Source organism: Marmota monax, unplaced genomic scaffold, assembly GCF_021218885.2.
Source record: "Marmota monax isolate L192 unplaced genomic scaffold, Marmota_monax_Labrador192_F-V1.1 WCK01_AAM20220418_F8-fsc00036, whole genome shotgun sequence".
Taxonomy (NCBI): domain Eukaryota; kingdom Metazoa; phylum Chordata; class Mammalia; order Rodentia; family Sciuridae; genus Marmota; species Marmota monax.
Window position 1 is genome coordinate 4960093 of NW_026694491.1, and position 27568 is coordinate 4987660.

The window sequence follows — 27568 nt, forward strand, 5'->3', positions numbered from 1 at the left end:
TGCTTATTTTGAGTGAGAATGTTCTGGTGATTTATTATTTTTGCAAGGGTCACTTTTTTTTTTTTTGCTTTGAATGAATATTTTATGCTACGCAAATATACAGGTTATGTAAAAAAAGCAAAGTCCCTTTTCATCTTCTGCCATCCAGAGATGACTATCATAGATACTTTTAGTTTTTTTCCTCTACCGGTGTTATATGTTGTAAATATATATATATTTTTTTTTTTCAATAAAGAGCCTTTCACTTGTGGAAAATTACTACATTGGTGCTGAAACAAGTTGAATCAGTGAGGATCATAGAAGGGAAAATATAATGAAAAATATAATTTAAAAATTCCTCTGAAAAATCTTTTCCACTTGTATATTTAGAGGGGAGAAACAATCCTTTGAACTTTGATTCAGTGTGGATCAGGTAGTTTCTTTGATCTTGTTCAAAATATTTATATTAAATAAAGTTGCTTTAACAATATATCATATTACTTTTTCCTGTAGTGTTTTCCTTTTGTCTAGGATGGTATTAATTCCCTTAGGTTTTAGGAATCCAGGATTTCCCATGTCGGTAGAACCTGGGTTATTAAACACATCTGTTACAGTATTCTGGTGCTATAAACTTAGCTGTGAACAGGCTTATAATCAGATTCAAGCACTCAAACTAGTGGATTACTCTTAAAAAAAAAAAAAAAAAAAAACAACACACACACACACTAAAAAACAAAACTTCTGTTAAGTAAGTATTTGTTTTAAAAATCCAGGGCTAATATAAGTCACTCTTAACACTTTCTCTAGGGGCAGAACTTGATAGAAAGTGAGGCTGTCCTGGACTACAGCCAAGGAATTTAGTTTCTGATGAGCCCAAAGGCCCTGATATAAGGCAGTTCTGTCCATGTGAAATAGGAGGATGATACCATTCAGAACTGCTGCTGTGAATTAGCTCAGCTCTTGCTCTGCTGCAAGTCATTTTGAATTGTGGTTTTGAACAATGTGTTTTGAAAAAGATGTTACTAAATAATTTATATCTGTGAAGTATTTTAATACTGTGGAAAGACTTTAGGATATCAGAGGTAAACACACTTTTGTACCTGTTCTGTTACCTTAGAGCTTTTCAGTGTAATCTCACTTTCTTCGTAGAACAGGAATTCTTCACTTTTTTTGTGCTTGGATCTAGCTGGAAATCTTAACACAGCCTGTGTCCCTCTCAGAAAACTTTTTAAGTTATAGGATTAATTACATAAGATTGAAAGGAAAACTAATTGTGCTGAAAAACAGTTATTAAATTTATTTATTTATTTGTTTGTTTATTTAGACTGGGGACAGAACTCCCAGGGCCTTGTGCATGCTAAGCATACCCTCAGCCCTAAAAAAAAAAAAAATATATATATATATATATATATATATATATATTTTTTTTTTTAACTGAAATTTTCTTTTTTATTCTTATTAGTGAAAATTAATGACATCATACTGTTCATTTAATTAATTTGACCTAAAAGCTAAATATGCAGCTTTCTTACTTAATAAGGGGAAATTAATTTTTAAATATATTCAAACTGACCTTTAAATAGATTTTATTCACTACAATGCATGAAAGAAACAATGAATTTGAATAAAGCTAAAGTAAATGTGAAGTTATTACCTGTTAGCTTTTTTAAAAATTTTTTTTATTTATTCTAATTTGTTGCCCTAAAATATCTTAAAAGTGTGGCATAGTAATACCTGTGCTTCTTTAGGACTTCATGAAATAAGATCTGGTGGCAGATCCAATAATTAACATGCTTTTTAAGGTAGTGGTAAGAATCAATAATATTTTGAGTTTTCTGCTGCAACTGTGAGGTGTTATTTAAAATACCTTGATTTCCATGGTGATATGTCATAGGTATGTAGGTTGGCTGCCTACCATTCACTGTGGAAAGAAAAATCTGTATTTCAGTTACATATTCATGTGCTTGTTTCTGCCCATCCAAGATTGCTGAGACCCTGACTTCTCCCCATAGACCTTACTGCAAAACCATTCTTATTCCAATTCTGAGTACAGATTTGACCCAGATTCCCTGGAAGTAGCCAAATGCCTCGGTTGCTGGGACTTGTCTTGGCAAAGATTTAGCAAGCAGAATTTGTTGCTAGAGTTTCTCTCACAGTTTTTGTCGGAATCATGGGCTCCCATCAGGAACTGTTCCAACTGGAGAAAACACTGAAATTTAGTTAAATTTGAACTTACTTTGTGCTTATATTTTCTTTATTTTTCACTGGGCTGTTGGATAGCAAAATATGCTATAAACCTAAATTTACTCTTTGTTGATAGGATGGTGGGGAAAAATATGGATAAGAGCTTTTTTAAGTGTGGGTTAACTATGCCAAGGCCATTTCTGTACTCTTTAACGATTCTCACTTGATAAACTGGCAGCCTTAATGATTGGAAAATGTATACACTAAGAAACATAGTCTCAGCCAAGGCAAAATAATTTTTACTTTTGATGAGAGACTTCTTGTGGGTTTGACTCATCATCTAAGGGCATTTTGGGTATGCTTAGCCTGGAGAAATTCTTCTGTCCGTTGTGAGATCTGCTGCAAAAGTAACCTAGGATGAGCCTGGAGTCAATTTTGGTTCCTGCGTCCTCTGGGGGTACAACTTTGAGACTACAGTTATCAAAGTCTAGTACAGACACAAGCTTCCTCGTGTGGCTGTACTCTGCCCCAGGGTACCTGAGTGAGGTCCGAGTGCAGCCTGTGCTTTGTGGCCATATTTTGTGCCCTGCTGAGGGGTGAATCTGCCCAAATGAAGGGGCCTTTTCTTATTCACAGAAAGGTACTGCTTGCTTTCCAAGCCATTAGCCTGGAGGCTGAGAATCCAAAAGGGCCACTCCCCCCCACCCCTTAGGCAGGCCTGGGCTGGGGATGTAGCTTAGTGGTAGAGAGCCCCTGGGTTCAAGAACCAGTACTACAACAAACAAACACTACTTACCACTTATCATCTGAACCTGTTAACTTTCAAGAGCAAAAAAGAATGGTATTTATAATTATTGCCTGGACAACAGATGTAAGGGAAGATCATCATGGGCAAAAGTGGAGTATAAAATTCTATATATTACTATGTCAAATTGAGCATTTATAAGAAAAGGAAATGGTTGAAAATTGTACTCATTATTTTAGAGAGGTGTTATTTGTGGTTTAAGTTTTCTCTTTTGTTTTTGATTCTCCAAATTTCTCCTAATGCATTTTAGAATTAAACAAAGTATGCCTCACAGTGCTTTAGAATGAGAGACATTACAGTTTTCCAACCTGCCAGCCTGATTCTTTTATGTATGGGGATACTGACATCCAAAAATGCTGTGGAGGCTGGAGGTGCAGCTCGGTGGTTAGAGCACTTGCTTAGCATGTGTTAGGCCCTGGGTTTGTTCCCCAACACCCCAAAAATAAGTAAAAAAGAATAAAAATGCATTTTTAAGGGACTGAGCCTTGACTCAACATGACTAGACCAGGGGCGTAAGAATTTCCATCTTCTGATTTCCTTTCAAGGCTCTCAACTACTTCACCAAGCTGCCTTGAAGATGTCAATCTTGTAACTTGATGCTTAAATGTTTATTTGGGTTTTTAAAATGGTCTGTACTTTATTTTACAAGCCAGGATTTCTCAGGATCCTGTAATTCTGTATGTGTTGCTGAGCTCACTAAATATTTATGGAGGGAGGAAGAAATCTGAATAATACAAAGCAAGAAATATCCTTAAATTCGAAACACTTGTCTCTGGAATGTTACCCCCTCATATGCTCATTTCCTCTGTGCTCTGCCACCAACACTTTTTCAGCACACAGTCTAGGAATCCGACTGGGAGTTCAATGTAGAGAGTCCCAGCTTCCCACTGATGACTAATTTTTAGTAAAGGTTAACTGTAGAGCTTCGGAATAGTTTCTCTTTTCAGTTGGCTAATGACTGATGAGGTAATCAAGGAGTACTAAGGCTTACTAGGAACACTTACAGAGAAAAGTTAGACCTTTAACCAGGTATTATATTTGCTAGGCCCTCCTCTTTTTATCCTTGGCCTTGCATGAGTGAAAAGGTAACTTGCATATATCCCTGGAGATTGCACTTGGTGTGTTTCTGTTACTTTTGTGCTACTGACAGGCTTTGATCAGGAGTTAATTAACTTATAAATCAACAGTGCCACCTGGTGGCCAGAGGATACATTTTGTGGTGCCCATACACTGCACCAATTTTCATTTTTCTTTGATTAAAGAAACAACAACAAAAAAAGTGAGTGACATCTGATGCACTTTTATTAGTGAAATTTTGAACAGTGCTCACTTAGTTTGTTTGGGCAGGAGCGGGAAAGCCATAAGATACTACAAGTCTCACATGGCAAACTGAAATGACTGTTCTCCCCATTGTTATTATGAAAGTTTCTCCAGGAAGCTTGGTCCTAAGTGGTAGGTGGTAAATAATTCCCATGACTAATGCAGGCCTGTCTGTCTAGTCTCCTCTCCTGGGTTCCACCTTGGTTATAGCAGTCACTGGGGCAGCTCGCGGTTTCAGTGCTCCTCCCATCTGACTCAGGGTGATCAGTCAGACACTTATCATGCTGCATCTAAGGCACTGGGTGATTCATAACTGTTTAAGGGGATCATATTCCTGTCTTCTTGAAAAGGTAGAAGTTCTCCGAAGGATATATGGCTACACAACCCTAAAAGCATACATGGAAGGATAAGTTGGAAAATTGGATCTTGGAAAACATTAAGAGGTTTTCGAAAATTGGCAAAGAGCGCAGACTTAAATCCATCACTTCCACGATAGCATGATGTTGCAACACTTTTGTGGCATGTTTTCTGCTTAGCCAATTTGTGTATATAGACTTGGTTCTTAAAAGTTCAGATTGACAGGCCTGTGGTCGAACTTAATTATAAGCAAAACAAAAAGCAGCCCAAAAGCTTATCAGGCTCACTCAGCACAGTGATTCTGAGGTCAGGATTTCCTAATATGGATATCTTCTAGGGAGCCGTTGGTGTAGAGAAATGTCTGTTTGCTCAAATATATTTCAGTTTTGAAGACAAAATTGAAATTTGTCATGTATCTGGTATTTAAGCAAACCTGCTTTCCTTTCCATACACTTCAACTGACTAAAAGCTTAAAGAAAATTACTTTTGATTCATGAGATAACTCAGGCATTGAGAACCTCTAACAAGAAAGGTAAGTTTGTCTCAACCACATCACTCCCAGCAACAGGATTATTAAACAGTTGGATTTGCCAAACATGGCTTATATACAGAAGGAATCAGAATGAGAATAAGGTTATTTTTTTTTTTTCATTTCTAAGTAGAGCTAAGTATAATGCATAATCAATGTATTTTGTTAATTTCTGTGGTTTTCAGAAGCTCTTCCATCAGAGGCATGCTCTTCAACCTGTGAGTTGAGATTACTTCAAGTTGTAAATAGTGAAGTGATTCCTGCCAGGATGGAACCTAGGCCCCAGTGCAGGGAACCTCAGTGTGGTTATACACAATGTTTCATCACAGCTCACCGCCAGTGCTGGGTGTTGGTAATATGCATGTCTAGACTTACACAGGCTCTTGGATCAGTGTCTCAATGACTTAGGAAGTTTCAGCAGTTGGGCGTGTGTGGGTCATTATTACGTTCAAAAAGCTGGCACTGACATCCAAGTTTTCCTTTGTGCCTTTGAGCATGACTTCAGAATCAACAGGATGAAACTGTATCTGTTCCATAGTGTTGCTAAATAGAGATTGGGTCTGATAGCAATGCATTCAGTCTTTGAACATGCCTTTCCTCCTTTTATTTTCTGGACTCCTACTGGCATTCAGATTGTTTTCTGCCTTTATTGCCTTTTACCTAAACTAAGACACAATCCTGCCTTTAAATAAAATGTTGGGGGACTGGAGTGTAGCTCAGAGGTAGAACACTTGTTTAGCATGTTCAAGGCCCTGGGTTCAGTTCCCAGTTTAAAAAAAAAAAAAAATTTAACTCATTAAGCATTTGTTATCCCCTGTGTGCAAAACTCTTAGAGATAAAGGTGATGTGGGTCCTGTCCTCAAGGAGCTTTGAATCCAGTGAAAAAGAAAATGATAGAAGGCATAAAACAAGTAACTGCCATGTCAGATCCTATTCACAGGGAGAAAATGGTTCTTTCAAATGGAAAGTTTTGTAGGAGAACAAAAAATTGAGATAATCCTTGAAAAATTTGAGTTGAAGGCTAGGAGTATAGCTCAGTGGGAGACCACATGCTAGCATGCAGAAGCCCTGGACTCAATCCCCAGCCCCCCACACACACACACACACATACACCACACACACACACACACACAGAATATGACTTGAATTATATACAGTGACAATGAAAATGATTTAGAAGAAAGGAGTCCTAGAGACAAAGAGCATGGAGCAGGGAAACATGAGAAGTGTTGAAGGAATTATGCACAACCCATTATGTGGTTAAGGACAAAGGGTCAGATGAATGGAAAGGAACCAGGCAGTGGGGTATGGTAAATTTCATGGAAAGGAATTTGCACTGATTTGATAGATACAGGGAAGCCATCCTGTGTTTCTCAGCAGAGAAGGAGGTGTTCCCTTGAATTCCTGTGACATTCGTTGGTGTTGAAGATTTGTTACATACAACCGTTTGCCTCGGTTTCGTCTGTCTTTTCAGAAGTACTATATACCATACTGTTTATTTGTCAGCCATCTTCATATAGACCAGGATTCTCAGCCTCAGGCATATTGACATTTAGGCCAGATAATTCTTTGTTCTTAGGCTTTATTACAGGGTGTTTAGCAACATCCATAGCCTCTAGCCACCAGCTGCCAGTAGCACCCCCTTAGCCCTAATTGTGACAACTAAAAATGTCTCCAGACATTAGCAGATGTCCCTTGGTGAGTAAATGTGTCCCCACTTGAAAACCACTGATTCAGGCACATGTATTGAGTTCCTTTGGTGCCCTGGGCATTGAAGGATGCTTAGATTAATTGTCTTAGAATTTTGTCCTAGATCTGACTGGGTGCAGTGGCCCATGCCTATAATTCCAGCAGAAACTGGAGGTAAGAGAAGCATAAGTTCAAGGCCATTTTAGGCAACTTAGCAAGTTCCTATTAAAATAAAAAGTAGAAAGAGCTGTGGATGTAGCTCAGTGGCAGAGGGTTCATAGGTTCAGTCTCCAGTACCGTAAATATATATATACACACACACATATATACATACATATGTATATGTATATATATGTATAATATATATATATATATATATATATATATATATATATATATTTATATTTTACTAGATTTGGCGGTTAAGGTGTTTGATGTATGTTGGGGCAAAAGAACAACTGAACAGGCACCAGGAGACCTGGATTCTGGTCCTGGCTCTGGAACAAAGAGATCATGTGATTTGAGTGAGTTCTTTTACTCAATCATCTGATTCCTACACTTGATCTTAGCCAAAAGGCCGAGAAGCGATATCATCTGATTCCTTCACAACGATAAAAGTGACTTCTAAGGGTTTGTGCAGCTCTGATTCTAAGTCCTGATTTCAATTTTATTTTCAAGGCTTTATTTTTCCATGTTTTAGAAAGTCAGCACAAGTTGGAGAATAACAAAACCAAGTGAAATACTGAATAAGAAGATAAGTGTTTGGAGGCTCAGTGCTTCATTGTGCTAAAAGCTATAATATTTTTTTTTCTAGATTATTTGAAGAATCTCTTAGAAGATTCTGGAGATTACAGAGACACTCAAGGTAAATAACTTTTGCCGTCCCATGTTGCAAACGTTTCTGTATCATGTTTTATTTAGACCAGGAAAGTAAAAAATATACTGATAGCAAAACCCTTGTACAAAATTGTTCGGTTCATAAGAAGGCTTAAAGCTTTTAAAAAAATCTTTTGGACAGATTAAAATAGAACCAAGTAAAGTAGTAAAATGTGGCTAGTGACAAGAGAGACTGTAGGGGTCTCTAGAGGTCATAGGCAGCCCTACCAAGAGCCAGCTTCCTGAGAGAATGGCCCTGGCATGGCCTGGGGTCAGGACACTCCTGAATGTGCTCAGTCACTCTGTGCCCCTTTTCAAGTTCTGTAGATGTCCACTTCTTCATCTTTCAAACATAGCGATTGAATGAGAAGATCTGCAGGGTTCTTTTAAGCTTGAAGGTTATGAATCCATGAAGTGCCTAAGCTATATGAATCAAGGATAGTCTAAAATACCATGTTATTTTGGGATTCTTTAATGATGATATATTTTTTAAAGTTCCATTTCTTTTTAAAGGAAAAGCAGTATGACCTGCTTCTTCTATTCTGTGAACATATAATCTAATTGATGAAGAAGTCTATAATCCCCATGAAATAAAGAATAAAGCAGACGGGCTGGGCACAATGGTGCATGCCTGTAATCCCAGCTACTTGGTAAACTGAGACAGGAGGATGGCAAGTTGGAGGCCTATGTGGGCTAGTTAATGAGACCCTGTCTCAAAATTTTAAAAGGTGTGGGAATGTAACTCCTTGGTAGAGTGCTGCTAGGTTCAATCCCTAGTACTCAAAGAAAAGAAGTGAAAGCAAATGGCTTTTTTCCACTCCTCCTTTTGTTCCTCCTCTTCCTTCTTTTATTTTTTTCCTCCCAGTGCTGAGGATTGAACCCAGGCTTCCTGCATACTGGGCAACACTACCACTGAGCTGTGTCCCCAGCCCAGCAGATGGTTGAGGGTGAGGATGCCTGAGAAGTACAGAATGATTTGAGAGAAGGAGAAAGGTGATAGTTGGAGAGGCAGGAAGATTTGCTTAGAAAGAAGAGATCTGGAGAGGAGCTAAAGGGTGGGCAAGAAGAAGAGTGAGCATTGCTGAACAAAGTTTGTGCTGTGAAGATAACGATTGTTGGCAGAGGTTGGGGGTTAGCTCAGTGGTAGCACATACTTGGCAGGCTGTAGGCTCTGGGTTCAATCCTTAGCACCAGGAAAAAAAGAAAGAACAAAAATAGTAGAGAGATCTTGGCAAATGGAACCTCAAGAGACATCTGTTCCATGTCCCAGAGCTTCTGCCTTCAAATAAAGTGAGTCGTTAGCTCCATTTTGTGGATGAAACAAATATAGGGCCAGAGATTAAGAAGCTTGTTTAATGGAAATTACACACTTTCACAAAGGCATAAATTAGAATAAACAGAGAACAGTAAGATGCACTATATACCTACAGGCCACCAGAAGAGTGTGGTGGGCCGCTGCGGATTAGGTTGCCTGAGGGTGAGGGAGATGAGATAAAATACACCTTTGCGAGGTAAGCTGACAGCCAGCTGAAGAGTCACCAGGCCCTCTTGTAGAGATGATGTGGGGAAAGCAGAATTGCAGAATGGACTGGAGAAGACAGAGCTTGGAGACCAGGTGACTAGGTCACAGCCGTTTTATCATTCATGCACTTCTTACATCCCAAGGCTTCTCTGCTCTACCCACTGGGAGCCCCATCAGGCCAGAAAGCGGGGAACACACATAGGGTAACATGGAATATGTGCTCTGATGATCGTGCCAGGTGCATAAATTCTGATATATGGTTGGGATTGCTATATAAGGAAATACTGCTTATCTTTTTTTTAATGGACACAATACCTTTTATTTTATTTGTTTATTTTTTATGTGGTTCTGAGGATCGAACCCAGTGCCTCACACATGCTAGGCAAGCGGGCTACCACTGAGCCACAACCCCAGCCCCTCTGCTTATCTTTAATAACAGTGAAAGGGCTGGGAGCATAGCTAGAACTCTGTCCTAGCTTGAGCAAGGACATGGTTTGATCCCCAACATTTCTCTCTCCCTCTCTCTCTCTCTCTCTCTCTCTCTCTCTCTCTCTCACACACACACACACACACACACACAAACTAATCGCAATAATATGTTTAAAGACTATGGAAAGTTTCAGGGTTATTTTTAGAGAGTCTCTTGATGAGTTACAGTAATTAAACCAAAAAATCTCAACCCCTTTTAAAAAATTGGTCTTTTATTTTTTTTATCATTGATAAACATCATCACTTCCACAAAGCCTCTGAAGGGCATGACTATTCATCATGTGTTCATTTTTTCTCAGTTGGTGATGCTACTGTCATATTATATAGGATAATCTTATTTCTGTGGATTTCTGAGTACTGCAGGGTGTTTAGAATCCCTGTCTTCTACCCACTAAAGGCCAGTGACCTTCCTGGTCATTGTGATGACCACAAGTTGTCTTTACACATGTCCACATGTCCCTAGGGAGTGCTGCTGCCTTGGATGGAAAACAAGTACTTCCCAAAAGCAGACAAAAGGCAGACTTTATCCTTTATATCCAGTTCCAAAGGTGACAAGACCAGAGTATTCAAAAAATACTTTACAAAAGACTGCAGAAGGCAAGAGGAGAATGTAAAGTATAAAACATAGATTGATCCATGAAGCTGAATAAGCTAGCTCAAAAAATGATGCTTGTACGTTCCTAAGATCTAGTGTGCTTCCAGAAATGCCACATGGAAGCACATTAGATCTTAGATTTCTCTCCTTTCTAACCCACACCTCTTGGAATCAGACCAGATACCCCAACCCTTGAGCCTTTTAAATAATTATTTCTCATAGTTCTTGTTTCCTATGCCAGGATCCTTGTCTCTCATGATCCCTCTTCCCTGTGACAGTCTATATTGATGTGGTCCTTTGCTTCCTGGTAAAATCCTATTCTAACCCTTGTAAACTTCCAGAGGGCAACAAATCCCAGCACAAAGAAACCCTGAAATTATGTTATTGATAAACCTGTCTCTTTGGAGTCTTTCTGTGGCTCATTTTTGTTCACAGGTATTATGTTTTGCTTGTTTTCCTTGGATACATCCCGATTGAACCTTATTGTCTATGTTTCCGCCTACTCACAGTTAACCCAGCTCCACCAGAGTTTGGTTGCTATGAAATAACTGCCCTGTCATCTGGAAATGCTTAATGTTGCAAACTGTGTGTGTCAATGGTAATAACCAGAAGCCCCCTTCTATTTTAGATGCCCTTGCAGTTGTAATAGAGGTAGCAAACCATGCCAACGACACCATGAAGCAAGGAGTAAGTATCTTATCATTGACTAGTACACTGTTCAACCTGGGAGCCTGGGCCTTCATGTGCTCTACGTTGTCTTTCTCTAGGACAACTTTCAGAAACTTATGCAAATTCAGTACAGCTTAAATGGACACCATGAAATAGTGCAGCCTGGACGGGTAAGTGTTATAGACTACCTTTTGCAAATTTAACACGTACTCAGGCACCATCTGTAGCTAATTTTTATTTTAGTTATGAAAATAGATTACTCATTATTGTTAGTCTTTGCTGACCTAATATGGATTGCTCCATCCATTCAAAACATTTATAATGTAAGTCACCTTGACAAGAAGTCCAATTCAATTAGGAGAAAGGCAAGGGACCCCACAGAGTCCCAATAAAATGATTTAATGGGATCATTTTTATTTTGTAATACCAGCTAACCTCACACAGCTTTGAAGTCAATTATACTTAAAATCTTTGATGCAAATAGGATTATGAAGGGAAGGAGAAAATTGATATTTTGATGCTCCTCATAGAGCACAGAAGTGGCCTGGGGAATTAATTCAGGAAAATTACAAAATGCAGTTATCCAGATGCTGTATATGCCTCAGGACTAAGTACGAACTCAATTACATATCAGTCCATATAGTTCCCCTGGGGCCAATATATGATTTATGAAACTTTGTATGCTTATCTAATCCTATTCTTCTTTTGTTTTCCTTTTATTTTCTGGCTTTTTTTTTTTAATCTTTCCTTTTGTCCAGTTTCTAAGTGACTTACAGGGTTTAAAAAGAAAAGTATTGGGGGTGGGCAGGATTGTAGCTCAGTGATAGAGCACTTGCAGGAGGACCTGGGCTTGATCACCAGCACCACAATAGAAAAAAGGCATGACTATAAAAAGTCACAGGGAAATTTGTCCTAGTTGTTCCAGGCTCCCACAAAAAAAAAAAAAAAATCTTAGGGAAGAAAAATGAAAAAGAAATTGTATGTATATTGCAATTATAATGCGATGGTTGGAATAACTGAGTTTTTGCTTGGATGAATCAGGTTTTTCTCAAAGAAGGAATTCTGAAGAAGCTATCCCGGAAGGTCATGCAGCCCCGAATGTTTTTCCTGGTAAGAGGCCACATGTAACTCTGATGTGTCCAGGTCATTGCTTAATGTAACAAGACATTTATATGCAACACACAAACACAACACATTCAAATACCAGTTTTAGTGGAGTCTTTGGCCATATTATTTAGTTTCATTTCAAGTATAGAAAATAAGGTCTGTTATGATGCATATCAGAAAATGATTTTCTTTTGGAATTTAGTTTAATTTCTAGATTGGTAGAACTGTTTTTAAAAAAATCAATTATTTTTTCAGGGAGACTGAAACCTTGGTGGGATTTAGAATTCAGAAAACCTTAAATCTGTTATAGAACTTAGAAAGGAAACACATTTTCTAGAAATTGCCTTTTGAATAATATTCTCCTAAAACATTTTAGATGGTTTTAGTGTATATCAGCAGAACATAAGTATTTTGTTCAGAGAGCTATTAACATGAGGTAATATTTTCCCTTTATTTTTTTTATCATATCAGTATCATTGTAGCTAGTATTACTTTCTGTAATTTGTCCTATGAAATATTTCTACTTTCAGTTTAATGATGCCCTGTTGTATACAACACCGGTACAATCTGGGATGTATAAACTGAACAACATGCTCTCATTGGCTGGAATGAAGGTCAGTGCATCTGTTAGAGGTTTTTTGTGTTTGTTCGTTTGTTTTGCTTTGCTTTGTTTGTTTGTGGTGCTGGAGATCAAATTCAGGGCCTCCTGCATGCTAGACTAGTACTGTAACACTGAGTTTCATCCCCAGCCCTTGAACATTTTTTTTTTTTTTTAACTCAGACATGTTTATATATGCAGAGAAAAATCCCTAAGAAATCATCTTTCTCATGTCATTAACTCTTCTCTGTCCTTATGCTACTGTTCATGCATCTGCTTATTCATTCATGTCATTTGTTCACTCATGCATTAATTTATTTCTACCATATTTATTGAGAATGACTATAAACAAAACATGGTAGTAGGTTTGATGAAAAGTAGGAGGATGAGTTGAGGAATGATTCTTTTTGTCTACCTCAGCCTCCCTCCCCAGAAAGATTGAGTACACAGTTAGAAAGATAATACACTATACAGTAGACAGTAATAAATATCACTGTAAAGACATAGTGAAAGGTATTTAGGAATTTATAAAATAAACACACATCTTTTGATGGGCATAGTGAGGAACTGGCATGCATATTTTGATAGACATCTAGGAAAGAGGAGAATCAAGGAAGTCTAAAAAGAGCCAATGAGCCTTAAAGTATGGTTCATAGGTGGCCACACTGGAATATGGGGAAAGGAATTCTGGCTGGAGGGAATATTGTGACCAAAGGCCTGGGTTTGGGAAATTTGGCCTGGATGTGGGTATTCATCTGAAGCATAGAGTAGGTGATGGAGATTAGATGATGGAGATGGAGATCAAGCTGAGTAGGAATGTTGGTCCTGGATGTTAGCAACTAGGCAACTTCAGCTGCAATTCGGAGTTGGAATGTACAATAGGATGAGTTTGCTCAGGTTTTTATGCTTTCTTCCAGGTCAGAAAACCCACCCAGGAAGCATATCAGAATGAATTAAAGATTGAAAGTGTTGAACGTTCCTTCATTCTCTCAGCCAGGTAAATTTTTTTTTTTAAATGTACACATTTAGATGAATTTTTGCCAGTAAGACAGTGTCATATCTCCTGCATTTTTTTTTTTTTTTACATTTAGGTTTTTTATTAGACTTTTTATTCTTTTTCTTTCCTAAAACTGATTTTTTCCAAAGTTGACTTACATGCACATAAATGACTGACAACTGATATAATAGTATAATAGAAGCACAAAGATAAAAATATCCCTCAAAATAGGACAACACTGCTGTAAAATGATCTTTTTGTTTTTGTTGATAGTGCCAGGGTTCCAGTCCAGGGCCTCACACGTGTTAAGCAAACACTCTACCACTGAGCTACCACTACCAGCCTCACTGATTTTTTTTTTTTTTGAGTGACTATTTCTGTATTAGTCAGCTTTCCATCACTGTAACAAATACCAGTCAGAAATAAACTTAAAAGACAAAACATTTATTTTGGCTCACAGTTGCAGAGGTTTCATTCTTTGGTCTGTGGACCCATTGCTGTAGTGCCCATAGCAAGGCAGCACATTATGATGGGAGCATGTGGTAGAGGAGGCTGCCCACCTCATCACAGCCAGGAAGTGAGAGAAAAAGGAAGGGGCCAGAAAAAGGAAGGATGTCCTCTTTAAGAGCACATCCCAATCCTAGCTTTATTCTACTACGTTCCACCTCTTAAAAGGTTTCACCACCTCCCAGTAGCACTAAGGACCAAACTGTTAATACATGGGTCTTTGAAGGACATTCCAGATCCAAACATGACAATTTCAAATATTTTTACAGTGAAACATAAGATTTTTTTTTTTTAATAAATTACCTGTTATTTATTTTAGTTTTCGGCGGACACAACATCTCTGTTTGTATGTGGTGCTGAGGATCGAACCTGGGCCGCACACATGCCAGGCGAGCGCGCTACCGCTTAAGCCACATCCCCAGCCCCGAAACATAAGATTTTTAAAAATAACTAGTGCTTTATAGTTTACTAGAAAATTTTCACATTTTATTTAAAGGCATAGCAAATGTATGAGGTAGGTGTCATCTCACCTTGAAAATGAGGAAGCCAAATTATAGAAAAGTTGAGTTTCCCTTTCATGTATACAGAGCTGGTGAAGCTAGGATACAATTTGAAGTCTTTTGTTTTTATTTTTTTTTTAAATATTTATTTATTTATTTATTTTAGTTCTCGGCGGACACAACATCTTTGTTTGTATGTGGTGCTGAGGATCGAACCCAGGCCGCACGCATGCCAGGCGAGCGCGCTACTGCTTGAGCCACATCCCCAGCCCCAAGTCTTTTGCTTTTAAATGCATTGTTTTTTATGATACCAATTACCTTAAACTGAAATCTGCTGTGACTTGTGTTAACCAAAACATACTACCATAATTGTTAAACAAGCAGTAAGGAAACCTGAAGCTGTGTGACTCATACAGACATACCTCTCTTTACTGTGCTTCATAGATACTGCAAATTTTTTATTAATTGAAATTTTGTGGCAACCTGCAAATCTGTTAGTGCTATTTTTCTGACAGCAAGTGCATACTTTGTGTCTGACTCACATTTTGGCAGTTCACACAATATCTGATTTGATTTGATTTGACTTATTTTTGCAATGCTAGGGATTGAACCCAGAGTCTTGTGCATGCTAGACAAGTGCCCTCCTACTGAGTTACACCACCAGCCCTCTCGATATTTTAAACTTTTTCCATTATTATTTTATATATTGCGGTAATCTGTGATCAGTAATCTTTAATCTGTTTGTTGTTTGGGGGCACCATGAACATACCCACATGAGATGGAAAACTTAATGAATAAATGTTGTATGTGTTCTCACTGTTCCATCGACCTGTCATTCCCCTACCCCTGTCACTCTCATGGGGCCTCCATATTCACTGAGACACAACAATATTGAAGTTAAACTAATTAGTAACCCTACAATATCTTCTAAGTGTTCCAGTGAAAGGAAGAGCCACACATATCTCATTTTAAATCAAAAGCTAAAAATGACTAAGTTTAGTGAGGAAGGTATCTTGAAAACCAGGACGGGCTAAAAGTGAGTTAACCAGGGTGTTAATGAAAATGAAGAGTTCTTAAAGGAAACTCAAAGTGCTGCTCCAGTGGATGCATGAATGACATCCTATCAACAGGGAGAAAGTTTGAGTAGTCTGGATAGAAGATCAAACCTGCCACAGGCTTTAAGCCAAAGTAGGCGTTAAGCTAAAGCCTACTCCAGAGAAAGGCCCTAACTCTTTTTAATTCTTTGAAGGCTGAGAGAGGTAAGGAAGCTACAGAAGAAAAGTTTGTGACTAACAGAGGTTGGTTCATGAATTTAAGGAAAGACGCATCTTTATAATGTAAAGTACAAGGTGAAGCAGCAAGTGCTGCTGGAGAATCTGCTGCAAGTTATCTAGAAGGTCTGGCTGAGATCTAGCTGAGGTAAAGATGAAGGTGGCTACACTACATGACAGGGAAGTTTTGTTTGTTTGTGTTTTGTTTTGGGGGTACGAGGGATTGCATCCAGGGTTACTTTACCACTGAGTCCCATCTCCAGCTGTTTTCATTTTATTTTGACACAGAGTCACACTAAGTTGCTTAGGGCCTTGCTAACTCACAGGGCCTTGAACTTGAGATCCTCCTGCCTCAACCAAGTCATTGGGATTGCAGGCAAAAAAACAAAAAAAACAAACAAACCAACCTGTTGTTTTGCTACTGGGGATTGAACTCAGAGGCACGTAACCACTGAGCCACATTCCCAGCCCCACTTTTTATTGTTTGAGACAGTATCTTGCTGAGTTGCTTAGGGCCTCGCCAAGTTGCTGAGGCTGACTTTGAACTTGTGATCCTCCTGCCTCAGTCTCCTGAGCCACTGATATTACAGGTAGGCACCACCACATCTGGGCCCTGCTAGATTTTTAATGTAGATGAAACAGCCTTATAGAAGAAGAAGGTGCCGTGGAGTACTTTCTAGAGAAAAGTCAATGCCTGGTTTCAAAGTTTACAGTCTCCATGCATGTTACTATCTTTCTGCCTTGCCCAGGTAGCTACCCCACCTGGAATTCACTCCTTCATTCAGTAAGTAATTTGGATCCTCAAGCCTGGCAGGCATTGCACTAGGCATCAGGATACAGTGGGTAATTAAAAAGTCCCTTCCTTCAGGGAGCTTATATTTCATTAGGGAAGACAAATGAAAGACTTAGCAACTATCACCACTAGTAGGTATTATTGTGATTAATAGTACACAGGAGAAGTCCTAGGTACTATGAAACTTAAAATTATAGTGACTAATATACTTACTGCATTTAATCACTTGATGCAAAAATCATCAAGACTGCTGCATAATTTTTTTTCTTTTTTTTTTTTTCCTGGTATTGGGAATTGAACCCAGGAGTACTTTACCACTGAACTATGTTCCTATTCCTTTTTATTTTTATTTTTGAGATAGAGTCTTTCCAAGTTGCCCAGGCTAGATTTTTAGAGAGAGGATAGGAGGACAATCCCCACAGGCCTGCTGTGCATATTGACTTAAGAAGGATGAGTAGGTGCTGGAAGAGCCTCCTGGTCATTAGAAACAATGAGTATGAAGATCCCAAGACAAAAGGGAGCATGGAGTATTCAAAGAACTGAAAGGCCAGTGTGGCATGAGCTAGAACATGACAAGGAGAGTGACCTGCCTGGAAGGACAAGTGGGATAGATTTTGCAGAATCACCTTATGGATTTGAGTCTTTAGCTTAAGAGCCACAGGAAGCCACTGAATAATTTATACCAGGGAGTGATGTGCTACTGAGAACACAGTTGGGAGGTGGACTAAAGGAAGCATTTAATTGGATGTGGATATGAGAGAAAGGAGTTATTCCTCAGGAGTCTCCAGTCTGTATGTGGTGGGACCACTCACTATGCAGAGGAACGCTGAGAAAGGAGCAGCTTCAGGGGGAAGTCAGACATTTAGTTTCAGACATGCACATTAAATGTGAGGAAGGTCTGCGTGGAGTGGTCAGAGTAGTTTATGTAAGGATCAGGACGTCAGGAGGAAGCCTGGGCTACAGGTATACATTTGGGTGTCGTCAGTTGGGATGATAAATAAAGCTAGAAGACTTTAATGAGGCTGCACAGAAAGACTGCAGTTCCCTGTCTAACTCTTGTAATTCTTCAAGTTCTAACTTGGTCATCACCTCTGCAACCTTACCTGACACCTAAATAAGTAATTTATCCTTTCTGTTATTTATCTGCTTTACATTTGTTCTCTCTTATGTTATTTGCTTTTCTCGTCTCAGTTGGATGTGAGCCTTTAAAAGTGAGGTGTGTTATGTGTGCCCAGTTTCTGGTTTAGTTTCTGGCCCTTAATATTCTCCCTGTAAATGTTACTCAGATGCTTCAAAGTGATGTCTAGTCTTTGAACCTCACAGTAGCATCCCACAGTTAGTACAAACAGTGGTGTAGCTCTGTCTAATGCACCAGCAGTCCCTTTGATTGAAGAGTTTTTTCCCCTTGGTAATTCATCTCAATTAACAGAAAAATGGTACTCGCTTGACAGAACTTTGAATTCTAGTTCTATACAAATTCTACAAAAGAATGTCCCGTTTCCCAGTCCAAGAAAGATGCCTATTCTTCGACTAATCATGTTACAAAAAGAGAGCCTGAATGTCTCCTCTGGATGCTGTGGGCAAGTGTGTGTGGTCTGTGAGGGAAGTGTTATCAAGAGCTGGTAAACATCGTCTTGGCAGACCCCACACAGGAGAGAGCCAGGAATGATTAAATGAGAGAACAGCATATGCGACATGATTTGCACAGTTGAGTCACTTTCCACAGGCTCCCAGGGCTCCAGAAAAATCCGACAGCCATTCTCAAATTAGCCATCTGCCTCTGTTTTCTGTTACTTCTTCCAGTAAAGAGCCAGGGGGAGGGAGGGAGAGATAGTAATATCATATGAATGTTTGCCTAGAAGCCTGAGCATGTGTCACCATAGTGTAGTCCATCAAAGAACTTGAACAAGCTGGCAATGACCCGATTGTGAAGGGTTCAGTCTTAAATTACACTTGGGTCTAATACCAGCTTATGAGGTAGTAGCCTGTTGTCTATAAAGCCAGTTATCTAACATGGCTAATCTTCAGTTTCCTTATCAGTAAATGGAGATGATGAGTGATGGTGTCATAGAGGGGAGATGGGTGTGTGTGAGATTCAGTATCTGTTCCATAGGGTCACTCTGAGGGTGAGGCATGATGACATTTGGAAGTACTCTTACAGGCTGACATATACTCATTAGTAGATAGTAGCTGTTTGGGGCAGTAATGCTAGAATAGTAGAGATAACTGAGGTAGGTTTAGTTTAGAGAGAGATGTTTCTTTTTTTGTTGTTTTGTTCTTTGTGTGTAATGGATATTTGAAAAGTATATTAGTTTTAAACTTTTTTTTTTTTTTTTTTGTAAACTGTATTCCTACCTTTTTATGTACTTACTACTGAATATTCTAAGTGGCACTCAAAGCTATTTAATAGGGAGGTACATTTCTGAGAGTGATTATTGTATAAAAGATGAGTGGTTTCTAGTATCTTCTTGATCTGCTCTGGGCCTTTCAAAATATAGTTTTAAGGGGGCTGGGAATACAGCTCAGTGGTAAAGCACTTGCTTAATATAGGCAAGGACCTAGATTCAATTCCCAACCCTGTGAAAAAAATTCAATGCAGCATTGTATGTTTATACGTGCCATTACTTATCTTTATTTTATTTTTATGTGGTACTGAGGATCGAACCCAGGGCCTCACATGTGCTAGGTGAGTGCTCTACCGCTGAACCATAACCCCAGCCCTATATGTGCCATTACTTATGATGGAGTTTTTATACTTAAAATTATAGTGACTAATATACTGTACTGCATTTAATCACTTGATGCAAAAATCATCAAGATTGCTGCATAATTTTCTTTTTTTTTTTTCCCGGTATTGGGAATTGAACCCAGGAGTACTTTACCACTGAACTATGTTCCTATTCCTTTTTATTTTTATTTTTGAGATAGAGTCTTGCCAAGTTGCCCAGGCTGTCCTCTAACTTGCCATCCTCTTGCCTCAGTCTCCCAAGTTGCAGAGATTACAGGAGTGTACCACCATGCCCGGTGCTATTCAGTTTTCTAATTTATGATTTTCTAAAGTATTTTAGAAAGTGGACATTTTCTTACACAGTCACAAATCTATAATGAATGGATTTTATTTAATTATGTTGGATTTTTAAGTTGATAAGTCTGTCTCTCCCATTCCTTCTCTCTTCCCCCCATGTATATGTATAAATTAATATATTTATTCCTATTTATGTTACTTAATATATGCCTCTCAGTTTTAAATATGCCAAACAAAAATTTTTAAATAGCTTCTTAAATGTCCTGATACCAGTGATGATTGGAAGTTATGACAGAGTTTTGGGGGGAGAGGCATGGAGCGAAACTGCAGAACAAGAACGCCCTTTTCTGGAAGGCTTTCCCTTCTTTGGCCCATTTCCATTAGAGTTGAGTTAAAGATACACCTGATGATTCGGAGGAAGGAACAGAAATCCTGGTGGCCAAGTAGGGAGAGGAGCCCTCAAAACAGCCGTGGGCTTTTTCCCTTATTAACCATTCCTTCAATATCTGTTTTTTTTTTTTTTTTCGTTTTTTTTTTTTTACCATCTGTTTTATGATATTAAAAATATATTCCCTTCACCTCGCTATCCTTTCTAGAAATTTTTGGTAATATGTTAATAATCTAAAGGTATTTAATATTCTGTGCTATATGTAGGTGTTTGAAACAGAATTTCTTGGTGTATTTCTGAATTCTAGGATTATGTCTTAGGAAATTCTTTGGTTATGTAAATAATTATAATTATGAATTGGGACAGTTAGCCCATAAACCAAACAAAGACACTTGTAAATTTAGGAGCCTTCAGAAGCTACTTAATATAATGCAGTACTTTTAGAAAGGACAAAAGCATTGCATTTACTAAAATGCTTTGGGTTTCCTATTGCCTGCTCTGATTATTTGTTCACATAAACCTCCAAGTTGCTGCTTTTGACGAGTAGCGTTGGAGGGTGGTGGAGTTGGTTGCCATGGGAGAACTAACAGAAGTAAGAAAAAGGCAAAAAGTCAAAGCTGACATCTGGTTGATGGAACCTTCTCTTGCCCCCAACAGTTCTGCCACTGAAAGGGATGAATGGCTAGAAGCAATTTCCAGGTCAATAGAAGAGTATGCCAAGAAAAGAACCACTTTCTGTCCTAGTAGGAGTCTCGAGGAGGTATTATCTTTCCTTTTTTCTTTTTCCAGTGTACTTCAAACAGTTTTTACCTTAAAGAAATATGTCACAGGGGTTTAGTAAAGCAACATGTTGCAGGGAAGGATCAGAGGTGGGTGTCTAATTTTAGCAATACATGTTTATCCATCTGTGAATGTCTAACTGCGAGTCTGTGGTAACATGTAGCATACTCTTGTTTTTTTCTAGTTATAAAACTTAATTGTAGGAAATTTATTTATTTACTCTGTGTGTGTGTGTGTGTGTGTGTGTTGCTAGGGAGGAATCCATGGCCTCATGTATGCTAAACACATGCTTTGTACTGAGTTATACCCCTAGTCCCCATTGTAGGAAATTTAGAAAGTACAAAATAGTTTAAGGAAGAAGCTAATCAGCTGTTATCCCACTTTTAAAGTTAATTTTGCAGTAAGAGGATTTTTAGAATATAGCTAACCTCAATATCCTGAGAACACAAAAAATAGAATAGCCCATGTTTCCTCCTACATCTTTTTTTAAAAATATTTTTTTAGTGTTGATGGACCTTTTTTTTATTCATTTATCTATATGTGGGGCTGAGAATTGAACCCAGTGCCTCGCACATGTGAGGCAAGCACTCTACCACTGAGCCACAACCCTAGCCCCTCCTCCTACATCTTTAATGATACTATCAGCACCCGGAGATGGCACCACCACTAGCTAAAAAAGTCTCCGTTCTGTCGCAGGCTGTGTGCATGGAGGTAATCAGAAGTCATTCTTTTCCCGCAGGCTGACTCAGAAAATAAAGATGAAGTTAGTCCCCTTGGATCAAAGGCTCCCATCTGGATTCCTGATACCAGAGCCACAATGTGTATGATCTGCACAAGCGAATTTACTCTGACCTGGAGACGACACCACTGCCGGGCCTGTGGAAAGGTCAGAGAGGACAACCCATCTGCATTGTGATTTCTCCTCTCGCTAGGCTGTGCACAGTGGGGAAGCATATTCCGCCTCAGAAACCCCTGCAGTCATCACAGCAAAAGAAAAAATAACCAAGATGGTTGTGGTAGAAAACATGGATAGTCTTCTCTAAATATTTAGGAACAGGGGAGGGGAAATCTTCCTTCCTCTCACCCCAAATGTACTTTCTGAGGTCAGTAATAGAGAACTTACATTCAGAAACCCAAACTAACAAATCCACGATTAAATGATCTTCACATTTATAGCTAGTTATTTAAACCACCTCTGTCTACATACTAAGTATATAGCAAGGGGAACTTCCAGTGGTCAAATTATCCCTAATGACACTTGTTAGTTTTTTTAGTCAGCTTTCCATTGCAGTAACAAATACCTGGAAAAAATCAACTTAAAAAGAGAAAAGGTTTATTTGGGCTCATGGTTTTGGAGGTTTATTTGGCTCATGGTTTTGCCTGTGGTGGCACATTATGGTGGGAGTAGGAGCAGAGCACACAGCAGAGAAAACCTATTCACCTCAGCTGTTTACTGTTCATGGCATTTTAAAAAAGAGGAAGAGACCAGGGTTCCACAATTTCCTATGAGGACATACCCTCCATAACTTAAAACCTCCCACAAGGCCCCCCCTTTTACAGGTTCCACTACCCCCAATACACCCAATCTGGGGACCAGTGCTTTCAATCATAGGCCTTTGGGGTACTTTCCAGATCCTAACTATATCATAAGCCTTCTTGACATCAGTAATGTGAGCTTAATAACAATGATATCCACATTACTCTAAAGATTAAACAAGCCAGGTGCGGTGGCGTATGCCTGTAATCCTAGCAGCTTGGGAGGCTGAGGCAGGCTTTGATCATGAATTCAGAGCCAGCCTCAGCAAATGCGAGGCACTAAGCAACTCAGTGAGACCCTGTTTCTAAATAAAATACAAAAAATAGGGATGGGGATGTGGCTCAGTGGTTGGGTGCCCTTAAATTCAATCCCTAGTACCAAAAAATAAAATGATTAAACAAGGAACAAGGTTCCATTTAGAGAGAACTTGGTACGGAGCCAGACACTTGGCAGGAGCATAGAAGTGGTCATTGCTGCAGCTGTGATGGTGATGATGATGATGATAATGGTCAGTGCAGCTATCAGGACTTACTGCATGCTAGGCACTGTTCTAAGCACTTGATGCATATTAGCTCTTTGACTGCATTATTTTACATAGTAGTTGCTCTGTGATGATTTGTGGCCTCTCTGTCTTTCAAGTGTGATATCACATGCTAGTCCACTGAATGCCTGAACTCCATGAGGTTAAGTAAGAGAACATGAGCATGTAACTGTTTTGAAAAGTGGACAGTGCTGTAAAACCTATTTATAGTTTGGAAACAAAAGTTATTCTAAATAAAATAATTGTAATGTGTTTTCAGATTGTATGCCAGGCTTGTTCATCAAATAAGTATGGCTTAGATTACCTGAAAAATCAGCCAGCAAGAGTATGTGAACACTGTTTCCAAGAGTTGCAGAAACTAGGTAATGTATAAGTAAAGATTTGACCAGAAATTCCATTTTTCCCTAGATGCTTTCCAATAGGCTTCTGAAAGAATCATCTTTGGTACATTAGCATTGTTGATGCTTGTCTTAAAATTAGTATTAAGCTTTCTTAACTCATACTTTGTGGTAATTTCCAAGAAAAGTTGGACTGAAATTTGTTTTTACAGTGTGAAAATGTTTTGCTAAGAAAACCGATTGTATAAAATTACAAAATGAAATACTTAAAACAAACGGGAACTTTAACTTGCAAGTTATTTTGAAATTTCTTGTTTCTCATAATAGTGTGCTGGTAAGAATCATTTTCTATTTATAAAGTCATGCTCTATGGAAACATGCCTGGTAACACTTTTAATGAGATTTTATTGTAGATTTTTGAACAAATACAAAATGATGCTTCATACATGTCCTCTAGTTATTTTCAGGCATCCTCCAGGCCAAGCAAATACAAGTAGGACCATTCAAGTCTACATTTTGGATGGGGAAATGTAATTAAATTTCTGAAACATATAGAATCTAAATCTTGAAAAGATTGTCCTTTATGTCCATGAAAAATAACTTCTCCTCAGCAGAGAGGAATATCTATATGGGGAAAAAAAGTAGATGACATCCTGTTTCAGAATCCATGTATTTGTGAATTAATGGTACATTGTAGTCTGTACATTTTCCATGTAGACACATCCCCTGTTCCTTTGCCAGCCTTTCTGTTCCTCTCTTTGTTCTTTGAACCCATAGTATGAACTGTAGACATTCAAAATTCATCTTTGAATCTTCCTTTCTAGTCATCCACACCTATTTGGTTATTAAATCTTGTCAGCTTCTTCTCAAATAGTTTGTGTTGATTTTGTATCAGTCCTAATGAGGTCTAAATTACTTTAATAATTTTCTTATGAGTTTTCCTTGTTACAAATCTCTCCTGACTACTGCCAGATTTAATTTCTAAATTTGATCTGGTCTTGACACACCCAGCCTAAAAAGCATTCCAGGTCCCTTTTTTCCTAGCTTCCTTATTTTATAATGCAGTTGCTCACGCTGACTTCTGTGTGGAGTGTTCAACCCCCTCTTACACCTAGCAAACTACTTACGCCTCAGTGTCCAATGTAAATGTCTCCTTCTCTTCCTAGGGTTTCCTTTGCAGTCAGAATTAATTGTTCCCTCCTTTGTATCCTCCTCTTTAGTACCTTGTTCATTGTAATGTTGTTACTTGGTTAAGTATCTAGATACTGAACAAAGTTAGGTATTTTTTAAGTCAGTAGGTAAGTTTTGGGGGGGCGGGTATTTTTTCCATTTGGCAGGACATTCATATGTTTCAGAAATTTAAAGGCTCAAAAGGATAATTTCTTCTTGTGGTTTAAAGTTCAAAAAGTAGAAAATCAGACAGTGGAGTCTTCCTCTCACTCTGCTCTCAGCAATCATCTTCCTTTTTCCAGGGCCATGGATGTCATCCATTTCTCGAGCATCCTTTTATGGCTATTTTGTACAATGTGTTTATTGATTTGAATTAAGTTGAAGCGCAGAATGCCCATCACCATTGGCTACATAAGTGTATCTGGTTTGTTATAGATCGACAGCACTCCCCTAAGGTTGGATCTCCTGGGAATCACAAATCTCCTTCAAGTGCCTTATCATCAGTCTTACATAGTATTCCATCAGGGAGGAAACAGAAAAAAATCCCAGCCGCTCTCAAAGAAGTAAGTGTTTCCATTAAACTTATAATGAGATAGAGGTTGAATTATTCATATGCACATAACATGCTGTTTTTATTTCATAAAGGAGGATGTCATTTCCCATTGCTATTAAAATATGAATTTTAATACTGGTGATGGAGATGGCTGATTTCTTACAATCTTGCTTGGTCTCCCTTATGACCTGAGTCATTTAGAAAATGGCTGTTGAAAGCTTCAGAGAACCTTTTATAGTAATGATAGAGAATAAAGCTAAGATGAACACATTTGAATTTTTAAAATTACTTCAAGGAGGCCTCTTTCCAGAGGGAAGGAGTTCATAGAATAATGGGGGCCCTTTGTTAGCATTTAGTGATTTACATGGTTTGTTATTTGTTGACATCCTTTAATCTTAAATTTTTAAATAGTCAGGCTGGGGCTGGGGCTCAATGGTAGCACACTTGCCTGGCATGTGTCAAGCACTGGGTTTGATTCTCAGCACCACATAGAAATATGTAAATAAAATAATCGTCTGTCAACAACTGAAAATATATATATTTTAAAAAAAACAACCGTGGTAACAAAGAAAATTTTATTAAACAGTCATAGCAGCATCTGCCAGCAGTAAATCCACAGGCAACACTGATACCTTGTCACAGTTCCTCAAATGTAAGTGTCAATCAACAAGTGCCAGAGAGCAGACAGCATTGCCATTCTGGCCCCTCCCATCACAATCAGTTATTTATTAGTTCCTCTTGTGCTAGTATTATAGCCCACAGAGCTGGTAGCTTTTATCTGTTGTTGTTGTCGTTGTTGTTTTGATACTGGGGATTGAACCCAGGGCCACTTTACTACTGATTTACATCCCAACCCTTTTTATTTTTTATTTTGAGACAGGATCTTGCTAAACTGCTGAGGCTGGCCTCTAACTTGTCATTTCTTGCCTTAACCTCCCGAGTCACTGGGATTACAGGTGTGTGCTGCCACACCCAGCTGTTTTGTTTTGACATGCGGTCTCACTGTGTTGCCTAGGCTAGCCTCAGTCTCCCAAGTAGCCGGGACTGTAGGTACATGCCACCAACTCCAGATCTGACTAGGGTTTTTGATTCTCCTGCTTGTTTACCATGAAGGTGTTCTGTTATACAAAGTGGAAGCAAACAACTCTAAAAATTTGATGAGGATCATGATTCATAGGTAAAACTAAAGGTATATTCCCAGTTGAAGTGATTGATAACTTATCTGATGAAACAATAAGGATTTAAAGTTTCTAATTGCCAACCTTTATGTGAAACTGGTTAAGCCAATTTAGTGAGCACTTCTAAACTGTCTCTTCTTATCCCTCAGTTCCCAAGTATAAACCTGCATTCATAACTTTGAGGTTCTTGCCATGTGCTGTCATTCACCCTTGAGGTCCCAGCTACTTGGGAAGCTGAGGAGGGAGGATCCCTTCAGCCCAGGAGTTTGGGGCCAGCCTGGGCAAAACAGCAAGTTTATAAATAAATGAATGAATGGATGAATAAAATAAATAAATAACCTACCTGCCTTGAGTTTCTTAATCAACTGAAGTGGTTCTCAATTCTCTATAATTTTTAACTTCTCCAGTGTCATACTAGTTTCTAAATACAATTCTTTCAATTTGTTCCCATCTTCAGTTGAAATTTGTCAGCATTGGTTACAAAACTCTTTAGAGTATAGCCTAGATTCAGTCTAACTTTAGTCCTGTTTTATGCTGCCCTCCAGTTCTTGAATACAGCCATTTCTTCCTTTAGTCAACTGATTTTCTAAGTGGCTCCAAGACCGGTTGCATCAGTATCTCCTGAGAACCTGGAAATTCTCAGGCCTCACCCAAAGTCTATAAAATCAGAAATTCTAACAAGCACCCTGGTGATTCACATGCGTGCTAATGTTTGAGAGCACTTCTTTGACCTTTACAGTCATACCGGAGAAGTTAATATGTATATTTAAGTGCTGTAAACATCAAACTATAGTATTTTCCTTGGGAAGCTATGTTCTTTGGTTTTGTTTCACTTAATTGAAGTGAAATTCACATAACATGTAATTACCCATTTTAAAGTATACAGTTAGTGGCATTCAGTGTGCTCGCAATGTTGGGTAACCACGATATCTTTCTAGTTTCAAAAGCTCTTCATCATTCCATATAAACACCCTTTGTACATTCAGTAATCAGTCCCTTTTCCCCTCCTCCCACCCTCTAGCAACCTCTAATCTTCTTCTGTCTCTCTGGAGTTGCCTATTCTGGTTATATCATGAAAAAGAAATTGTAGACTATGTGACTTTCATGTCCAGGTTCTTTTCACTTACCACAGTGTTTTCAAGGTTTGTCAAAATTACAGCATGTGTCAGTATTATAGCATGTATCATGCATGTCATTTCTTTTTTTTAATATGTTTTAGTTTAATATGTTTTATTTTATTTATTTACTTATATGTGGTGCTGAGGATTGAA

The 27568-nt window shown here is 38.5% G+C and overlaps 1 protein-coding gene and 1 pseudogene across 1 annotated transcript in view; one reads left to right on the forward strand and one right to left on the reverse strand.

The window, feature by feature from the left end:
* The window catches only part of Fgd6 (FYVE, RhoGEF and PH domain containing 6), a 113815-nt gene that overhangs the window by 76547 nt on the left and 9700 nt on the right, over positions 1–27568 (forward strand). The window contains exons 9-18 of the mRNA XM_046419353.2: positions 7678–7728; positions 10974–11032; positions 11113–11184; positions 12056–12124; positions 12652–12735; positions 13637–13716; positions 20858–20960; positions 21720–21866; positions 23318–23420; positions 25002–25129. Coding sequence (XP_046275309.1) covers positions 7678–7728; positions 10974–11032; positions 11113–11184; positions 12056–12124; positions 12652–12735; positions 13637–13716; positions 20858–20960; positions 21720–21866; positions 23318–23420; positions 25002–25129 — 896 coding nt within the window. The remainder of the gene's footprint in view (positions 1–7677; positions 7729–10973; positions 11033–11112; positions 11185–12055; positions 12125–12651; positions 12736–13636; positions 13717–20857; positions 20961–21719; positions 21867–23317; positions 23421–25001; positions 25130–27568) is intronic.
* Positions 7288–7452, reverse strand: LOC124075793 (U2 spliceosomal RNA; annotated as a pseudogene).